Source organism: Conger conger, chromosome 9 (genome assembly GCF_963514075.1).
Source record: "Conger conger chromosome 9, fConCon1.1, whole genome shotgun sequence".
Classification (NCBI taxonomy): Eukaryota; Metazoa; Chordata; class Actinopteri; order Anguilliformes; family Congridae; genus Conger; species Conger conger.
In genome coordinates, this window is record NC_083768.1 from 44,709,090 (window position 1) to 44,718,484 (window position 9,395).

At 49.3% G+C, this 9,395-nt stretch overlaps 1 protein-coding gene across 1 annotated transcript; it reads right to left on the reverse strand.

The window, feature by feature from the left end:
- Window positions 1-1,469: 1,469 nt before the first annotated feature.
- On the reverse strand, window positions 1,470-9,395 carry tmem170b (transmembrane protein 170B). Its single transcript, XM_061256276.1, has 3 exons — window positions 9,108-9,395; window positions 3,897-4,067; window positions 1,470-2,514 (listed from the first exon to the last, which is right to left on the reverse strand). Exons 1-3 carry the CDS (start codon window positions 9,271-9,273, stop codon window positions 2,384-2,386), a joined length of 468 nt encoding a protein of 155 aa, XP_061112260.1. The 5' UTR covers window positions 9,274-9,395; the 3' UTR covers window positions 1,470-2,383.

The following is a 9,395-nucleotide window of genomic DNA, read 5'->3' on the forward strand; positions in this document are numbered from 1 at the left end:
GCAGCCTAAGTGAGACCAGTTCCCTTCTTTAGTGTACAGCTCTCAGCTCTTCCCTGCTGAAAAAACAGCTCAAGCTAGCTTTAAAACAGCTGGTAGCAGGTCAACCAGTTCAGACCAGCTCCCAGTATGACATTGTTTGACCAGCTCAAGCCATGTTGCAAAACAGCTGGTAGCTGGTTGACCAGCTCATACCCAGCGAGACCAGCATTATGGCCAGCTTGGCCATCCCGGTTGACCAGCACATACCCAGCTATGACCAACTCAGTTTTCAAGCTGGTCAAGCTGGCATAGCTGGATTTTACAGCAGGGTAGACATACAAAGATACGCCACAAATCTTTGGAACGCCCTTACCATGCATCGCCACACGCAGTCCCATTTCACACCATCTATACCCGCCTCAGCCCACCTGACAGCAAGGGGAGGAATGAAAAGGCTGTGTTTCTGTCTGAATCACACACGCCACAGCACACACACAACCACCAGGGTAATGCATCCCTCCAACTGTCAAACTCAAACCTGGCACGACAATGAATATAAAACCGCATTCATTTAAAACCATCACTGTTAGTACTAATACAGACAGGTCATGGGGTCAAAGGTCATAACCAGTGTGGACTCCTATCTCCCCCCCCCCCCACAAGATGGATGAAGACAGGAAGTTATACTGGTACTGTTGCAGGACCTGGTTACGTTCTGGGCTATGGTATCTGTTCTGAAACAGCACAGTGCAGGAAGCGGGCCTGGGATGGAGCCGACAGAACCTCTCACCCTTCACAGTTCTGCGGAGGTCGCGGGGGAGATGAGGACACGGCACATCTATAAATACAGGAGCACAGATGGCGCAAACTGTACATAACGGCGACCGCACAGTGCCCGCCGGCGACCCCGCCAAGTCCACGGGCACGCCCTCTAACGGGCACGCCCTCTAACGGGCACGCCCCCTAACGGGCACGCCGCCACGCACTCAACAGGCCCGTGAGGTCACAGGGATTCTCAGACCGGTGTAAAGTGCATTTCGGAAGCCTTTTCTCTTATACCGGGCGCACTTAGCAATAGCTGCTCATAATAGTGAAGCTCAGCTAGTTTCCTGTTGTAGGAGTTTGGGGTTAGTGCAACAGGTAGCACTATGTTCACCACCAATACACAGTGTTATGCACTTTTAAGGAATGCCTGGAAGGGTGCAGCAGGCTGTGTGTTGTTTTAACACTGATTATCCGGTTGTCCTAGAGATGAGCGGCCAATCCCGTTGATTTCTGTCGAACGCTGGTCCTCCGACTTCCATCAGGATGATTTTGCAAGAAGGTCCTGCTTCACAAATTCTTCACATAAGAAAATAAATTAACATACACTCATTTCATTTTCTGTGAAAGCATTTCACACCACTGTAACAGTTCAGATAATGTCTCGGTCATCTTCCTTTTTTCGTAGAAAAGGATTCTGGGAGATTTCATGTTGTCAGGCAGCCGAATCACATTAGACAGCGACATATTAAATGCTGACGCAGCAGAAATATGACTTAGAGGTCCCATATTGTGGAAAATGATGTTGCACTGTGGATTATAAAGGAGTTGAAGGTGTTATAAAAACACTGTGAAAGTATCAAAACGCACAGTCCATAAATAAATCCGCACAATCCGTATGAAGACAATATACATTTAAACGAGCCGGTTGGACTTCCGTGAATTTATGACATCACAACAATACACTCATTTGCTTCAGCACTGCCCCCCTTATAGCCGGAACAAATCCAAGTGCTCAGCACAGATGGCATTCAGTTCATTGGAGCCAGCCAGCCAGCCAATCAGAACAGAGGTTCGATGAGCCTTAAAGATACAGTCACTAAAACAGCCTGTTCTTGGCAAAGCTCATGAGAGGTGCTGGAGAATGGACATGTAAACCTGGATGGAGATTGTTTTTGGTACTTAAGACCACAAAATTGAATTATTAGGATGTAAAATAAAACACTGGAAAGGTGTACAATATGGGACCTTTAACACACAGGCTAATGTGTGGCTCAAAGCACTTCCTGTTTCTGTGCTATACACCTCCTTTCAGGAAGAGACCACAACGCTGGCAGTAGGCCAGTCAGGTGAAGTGCATGCTGACATGTGCCAGTCCACGGGGGTCACTGCGCTTCAGCAGAGAGAGAGGCAGGGGGCGCTGTGGAGCAGATGCTCAAAACCACCTTCAACCAATCACCGGAGAGACTGTCTCCTTCACCCCCATTCCAGGACAAGAGTGTCACCGTGTCAGCCCTCTCAGCCAATGGGCCGGCTGCTGTTCCTCTCTCTGGCTCTACCCTCCGGCTCCCATTGGTTCTGCTGCGGTGCCAAGCCCATCCCCTCTCGGTCAGTAGGTCCACGGCTGGGGTGAGATGCCCAATCAGAGCGTGGCGAGGATTCGGGAGAAGGAGATGAGGATGCTGAGGGTTGTCTGTCCTGCCCCAAATACCAAGGCCTCGAGAGGTGCCATGTCCTTCCCAGCAACACGGTACACCCCGGCCACAGCCGCACCTGTCAGACACACAGACACACACACACACACACACACAGACACACACAGACACACACACACACACACACAGACACACAGACACACAGACACACAGACACACACACAGACACACACACACACACACAGACACACACACAGACACACACACACACACACAGACACACACACACACACACAGACACACACACACACACACAGACACACAGACACACACACACACACACACAGACACACACACAGACAAACACACACAGACATGCATGCGCGTCCACACACACACACACAGACATGCATGCGCATCCACGCAGACACACACACACAAAGAGATGCATGCCCATCAACCACTGTACAGCAATAGAGCTTTTCAAAAACAGGGGAAAACGAGGTATGGGTGTGTGTGTGTGTGTGTGTGTGTTTACTGCTATTCAGAGAGAGTGAGGCAGTGGTGGTGATGCAGAGAGTCATGTGCTCAAAGTCCCAGTGGCACTATAGTGTAACCTCAGACAGTACAGTACAGTACAGTACAGTGCAACACTCTGGACTATCCCAGTAAAACATCATAACAGTGTACAGGCCTGGGAATGAGCCTGCTAGTGCGGCTCAGTGCTCAAACACAGAGCAGCAAGACCCCAGGGGTAGGCAGACGCACAGACACAGACATACAGATCACCAAAAGGTACAGGCAGATAGACAGAGGTATAGACAGACATACAGATCACCAAAAGGTACAGGCAGATAGACAGAGGTATAGACAGACAGACAGATAGACAGATGTACACACAGATACAGGCAGACAGAGTTATAGACAGACAGACAGATCACCAAAAGGTACAGGCAGATAGACAGAGGTATAGACATACAGACAGATCACCAAAAGGTACAGGCAGAGGTATAGACAGGCAGACAGATAGACAGATGTACACACAGGTACAGGCAGACAGAGGTATGGACAGACAGAGAAGCAGACAGGCACAAGTACAGACAGAGGTACAGATAGACACACAGAGGCGCAGACAGAGGTACAGATAGACACACAGAAGTGCAGACAGAGGTACAGATAGACACACAGAAGTGCAGACAGAGGTACAGATAGACACACAGAGGCGCAGACAGAGGTACGGACAGACACACAGAAGTGCAGACAGAGGTACAGGCAGATAGACAGAGGTAAAGATAGAGGTACAAGCAAACAGAAGTATGGACAGACAGAGGAACAGACAGGCACAGGTACAGACAGGTACACACAGACACAGAGAGGTACAGACAGAGGTGCAGACAGACACACATAGGTACAGACAGGCACAGGTACAGACAGAGGTACAGACAGACACACAGAGGTACAGACAGAGGTACGGACAGAGGGCGGAGGCAGCGCACTCACTGGTGATGACGCCTCCGATGAGCGAGGCCAGGAAGCCCACGCTGACCAGCAGCAGGGTGATCAGGCGCCCCCTCCTGTGTCTCTGCAGTGTGATGAGCATCAGGAGCGCCATCGCACCGTGGACCAGCAGAGAGGAGAACAGGCACCAGAGGAACACCCAGTACCACATCTCTACAACACACACACCATTCATTAAACACATTACACCCAGTACCACATCTCTACAACACACACACCATTCATTAAACACATTACACCCAGTACCACATCTCTACAACACACACACCATTCATTAAACACATTACACCCAGTACCACATCTCTACAACACACACACAATTCATTAAACACATTATACCCAGTACCACATCTCTACAACACACACATGATTCATTAAACACATTACACCCAGTACCACCCCTCTACCACACACACCATTCATTAAACACATTATACCCAGTTCCACATCTCTGTAACACACACATTTTACCCAGTGCTATATCTCTGTAAAGCACACATACAATTAAACAAACATTTGACTGTAGAGTCCAATACAGGAACATATTTTCCTGCAGGTAGGGCATGTGTAGTCTGTGCTTGGTGGGACAGCTCTGTGGCACCTCCTTTACCAGGGCATACTCCGATCCTCTTTATGGCAAAGCTGTAACCAGCCAGATGGTCCAAGGCAGCATGTTCCAAGTATGAAAATGGAATTCCACATTTCTTAATCTCTGTCTTGAGCTGATCCCTGTACCTCTTTTTCTGCCTAGCCAGCAGGGTTCTGCCCCAGATGGAGCTGCCCATATGGGACTTGGCGTGGCAGGTGGTCCACAGACATCCATATAAAGTGGCTAACCCAGCGCAACTCTTGTTATATGTTTATAGCATCCATACTTTTGCAGCTGGTTTTTGCAAGTATTTCAGTATGTGGGATAAGGTCATGCTAGGTTATGCCAAGGATGCACGGGAGACATCTTATGTGCGGGGCTTCCATTTGCTACAAGGTCCAGGTTTCAAAGCCATATAGAAGAGTGGTTGCCTGATAGACTGCAACCTTGGTGCACAGGCTGAGACCCCCTTCCTGAGCCTGTCAAAGGAAGAGATCTGCTTGATCCCATTCTGGATCTCATCCTCAGCGCTGCAATCATCAGAAATAAAGCTTGGTATTTGAAGGATGGTAGTTACTAGGGGTTTGCCTCGATGGTGAGGGTAGGAGTAGCAGACAGGAGAGAAGATCCCCACTGGCACAGGACCTCAGTCTTAGGAATATTGACTGAGAGCCCCGTCCTGTTGTAGACCTTTACTGCTGCCGCCGCGAGGGCCATTTGCAGGGCTTCTGGTGAATGTGCCACAAGTGTCCAGCCATCTGCGACCTGCAGTTCTAAGACGTGCACAGGTCTTAATTTAGTAACAGCATTAAGCCTGCGGATGTTAAACGGGTCTCCGTCTGATCTAAAGCCCGGAATCACTCCGCTCTCGCCTTCCGTCTCCTTAGCTGGGTGACACAGAGGAGGGACAGGTGCAAGCACATACCCCTGCCTGACACCAGTGACAGAAGCCTCCGGAAGGCTCAGACTCCTGACCGCCTGCGGTCACACGTGCCATCATGTCTTCACGTAACTGGCGCAAAATGTGGATGAACCTCTGCGGACAAGCAAAGTTGAGGGGACACCCCACAGAAGCTCTTGATTGACTGTGTCAAAGGTCAATGAATGGCATTAAGAGACTGAGGTGCAGTTCCTGGTATTGCTCTTGAAGTCGGCGGACCGTGAATACCATGTGCAGGTTGCTTTTCCAGAGGCCACATCGTGACTCTAGCAGCACATTTTCAGTCAGGTGCTGTATTAGCCTGTGCTCAGCTAAGACCTTTCCAGCAACCGAGAGCAGGGATAGCTCCCCGCTGTTGCTGCAGTTGAACTTACCACCTTTGCCTTTATATAAGGTCATGATATTAGCATCCTGCTATTGCTGGGGGATAGATTCACATACCCATATATCAGTGATGAGGTGATGCAAAGCCTCAGGATCTACGCAGGTATGCTGTCAGGTCCAGGGGTCTTCTTGTTTTTCAGACTGCAGACAGTACCTCAGTGAATGTTGATGGTCTATTTTTAGATCTTGAACTATTTTGATGGCTGGAAAGACCTTCCAGGAATAAGGGGTCCACTGAGACAGGCTGGTTCGGAAGGGTCTCAAAGTGCTCAGCTCACCTCCGAACAATGAGCTTTTGATCCTTGATCAGAGTCGAGCCATCAGCTGAAATCAGGGGTGCAAAGGAGGCTGTAGATTATCTTTACTGTATCATAAAAGTCCTTGTCAGCAAAAGTCTGGATTTCATTGGCATTCTGAATCCACCAGTCATTTTGCCACTTACAAAGGGTTAACTGCACCTCTTTTTTTGATGTTTTCCAGCGATGTTTGTAGATCTTTGATGCAGGATGGTTTAATGATGCACTATGTGCTCTGTGCCTGGTGTTGAGCAGGGTGGATGTGGTCAAACCAGCCCTGGTGCTTCCTATGACTGTAGCTGACTGGAGTGCATATTTGAGCAGATGGAGGCCCTTTTGATATAAACAGAGCTCAGAAAGGAATTATTGTCCTGCAGTTCCCCTGCAATGTAGCGACTGAGGTTGATACTATTCAGGGCCACAGTGTCTTTCAGCCAGGCACAGTGACAATGTTTCTCGCCTGACTAGTGGAGGCGGAAAGGAGGCCGCACGCACTGTCAGTCAGAGTTTGAACATAATCATGCGGTGGTCTGTCAAGCAATCTGTGCCCTGCATGGCATGAGTAACAAGCATGCCCTTGATATCAGCACCCAATACCATGTTGACGCAGCTCTCCTGGGGGGGGGTATCCTTTCCAAAATAAAATGTAACCCTGGCCCACTTCATCCAGGAGTCTGGTTTCACCCTGGGCAGTGATGTCACTATCACAGCGCTTCAGTTCCAGGACTACAAGGGCAGTTATTCTTTGCAGCCCATCAGGGCTGGCATCCAAAGGAGTCCTTACGTTCCATGTCACCAGTATTAGGGGGATTGTTTTTGTTTGTGTTCTTTGACCACTGAGGGTGGTACGGATGGGTAGCACTGCCGCCTCAGAGCAAGGAGGTCCTGGGTTCGAATCGAGTCTAAATTGCCCAAAGGTATGAGTGTGTGAGTGAATGGTGTGTGTGCCCTGCGATGGACTGGCGACCTGTCCAGGGTGTATTCTTGCCTTTTGCCCAATGTATGCTGGGATAGGCTCCAGCCCGCCTGCGACTCAGTTCAGGACAAGCGGGTGGGATAATGAATGAATGAATGAATGAATGAATGACCACTGAGAGGAATGTCCATATAGGTGCGGTAACCTATCCAGGAGTGTGTCTCAGTGGGCAATGTTCAGGCCACCTCTTCTAGGCCTCTCCCCAACAGTGGGGTCCCTGAATAGGGCTCACATAGGGGTCTGTCGAAAGCAGCTGCCACTCAATCCCTGCTGCTAGCGACCATGTACCCGGTGTCGCTGACGTGGAGAGCTCTGACTAGGGGCTTCCAGTTCATTCAGATCTGCCCCCGTTGCCAGGCACCCCATTGCCGCACAAACACGCACACACATGTACAAACACACTCACACATTATACCCACTGCCACATTTCTGCAACTCACACACACACACACATTATACCCACATCTCTGCAACACACACACATACATACACACACAAACACTATACTCAGTGCCACATCTCTGCAACACACACGCACATACATATCTCCAAAAACACTCACACAGGGTGTACCCACAGCCCACACATGTACACAAAAACACATATACACACGCACACACATACACTTACGTAACTAAACATACACAATATCCAGTTCCACATGTCTACCACACCCACACACAGCACTCAGGAAACACGTGAGTCGCTAGCAGCACTGCTGTCAGCTTGTTTTACTTCTGTAAGTCAAAATAAGATGGACATCATGCCTGTCACTCTCTCACCTGACTGGCAAACCGTGCTCCAGGCCAGACAGGAGGCTATGATGTCAGCACTGTTAGTCCACATAGTCATATCCGTAGCACATACTCGTGGACATTTTGACAGACTTCCCAGAGCAAAAGAACAGGACAGTTTGCCTGATCAAAAACACTTCCACACCCACTGTATCTCCTTCCTGCAGAGCATCCCCCCACCTAAAGCACCTGCTAATCTAATCACTATTACTGCCCCCTTGCTATCAGGGACTGGCTGTAGATAGCACCAATCACACATGCCTTGTTCCTACTGCGATTTGATTGTATGCAGATCGGATATAGCCTAGTTTGTTGTTGCCAAAGTGTTGCGCTCAGAGAGGTATTTGTGTTTGGTGTAGGTCGACAGCGGATGCATTATGTCCTGCTGCAAAGTATTACAACTGTCCGTTAATCAGCAGGATGTATTATATTACGCGAATATCTCCAATATGGTCCCCGAGGATCAAATCCAATCGCTCGCATCTCACCTGAGCGCGTGTAACCGCACGTACATTCTGAGTCATACTCGTGGAGCCTCGTGTGCAACGCGGCCGAGCGGCTCATAAAAAAATACACACTGACAGCTGAGACGACGCTCGTGTAATATCGTGACCTGCGTACACGCCCCGTTTCTACAAAATGAGATATACATATATTTTGTATTGTACTTGTATGATTAGAGAGCTGGCAATATGCTAAGGGACAGACTGCTTGATTTCTGAAACGACCAAGGGCTTCAGATAAGAGAGTAGCCTACCAAAAGAATATGATAATTTGCACATCCCTAAAGCTAAACTAATCTAGACAGACAAAAGGAGATAGATATATGATCAGACCGTTCTGTTTTCATCAGCAGCTACACTGGTCATTAAATATCATAATGTAATAACATCAAAGGCTACTTGTCACCACGAGCCAGATTTGTGCATCATGTTGGGTAGCAGTTTTATACGATCAGCTGTTAATGTTCTCCCCAGACAGGTAGGCAAGCTATCCAGTTGGCTAGCATTCGAGATTCTCGACATACCTCTAGCAACGGCGATGCGATGAGAGAGAGATACAGTAGCTAGCTTCTCCTGCCCCTTTAAAAATGGACTCCATGGCGTTACATGTCCCCTTTAATCTTGGCAATCTAGCTAAGGCACTGACTGACAAGGGACACGTCAAAGTGCACTGAATCAGAAACCTTGCAACTCCTATTCTGCCCCGCGTACCTGCAAAGTGCTGGAGAGTGGGCACCGAGCCCTGGACCCACAGACCCAAAACCTGCCGCACCGACAGGTTGATGGTATAATCCCGGCTCATGTCTCTGCCGCCGCCACTGCGCCGGGTCGCACCCCCCTTTGTCAAATTGCTGTACGAGGGTCTTGGAGAAGACATCGAGGAGGCGGCAAGAGGACGTTTTTCCTTCGGGGTGCCCCCCTCTAGGTGAGCCGCTGTCTCAGCTCGGCGGTCGCCTCTGGATGGGGAAAGGTAGGGCCGGTGGCTCGTCTTCTCTGTCC

What these genes read in the sequence shown, in the direction of transcription:
- tmem170b (XM_061256276.1), bottom strand. Translation starts at nt 9,273, where the DNA reads ATGTCTTCTCCAAGACCCTCGTACAGCAATTTGACAAAGGGGGGTGCG. An exon ending in CACTCTCCAGCACTTTGCAG is followed by an intron (nt 4,068 to 9,107) that starts GTACGCGGGGCA and finishes TGTGTGTTGTAG; the next exon opens with AGATGTGGTACTGGGTGTTC. An exon ending in CATCGGAGGCGTCATCACCA is followed by an intron (nt 2,515 to 3,896) that starts GTGAGTGCGCTG and finishes TGTGTCTGACAG; the next exon opens with GTGCGGCTGTGGCCGGGGTG.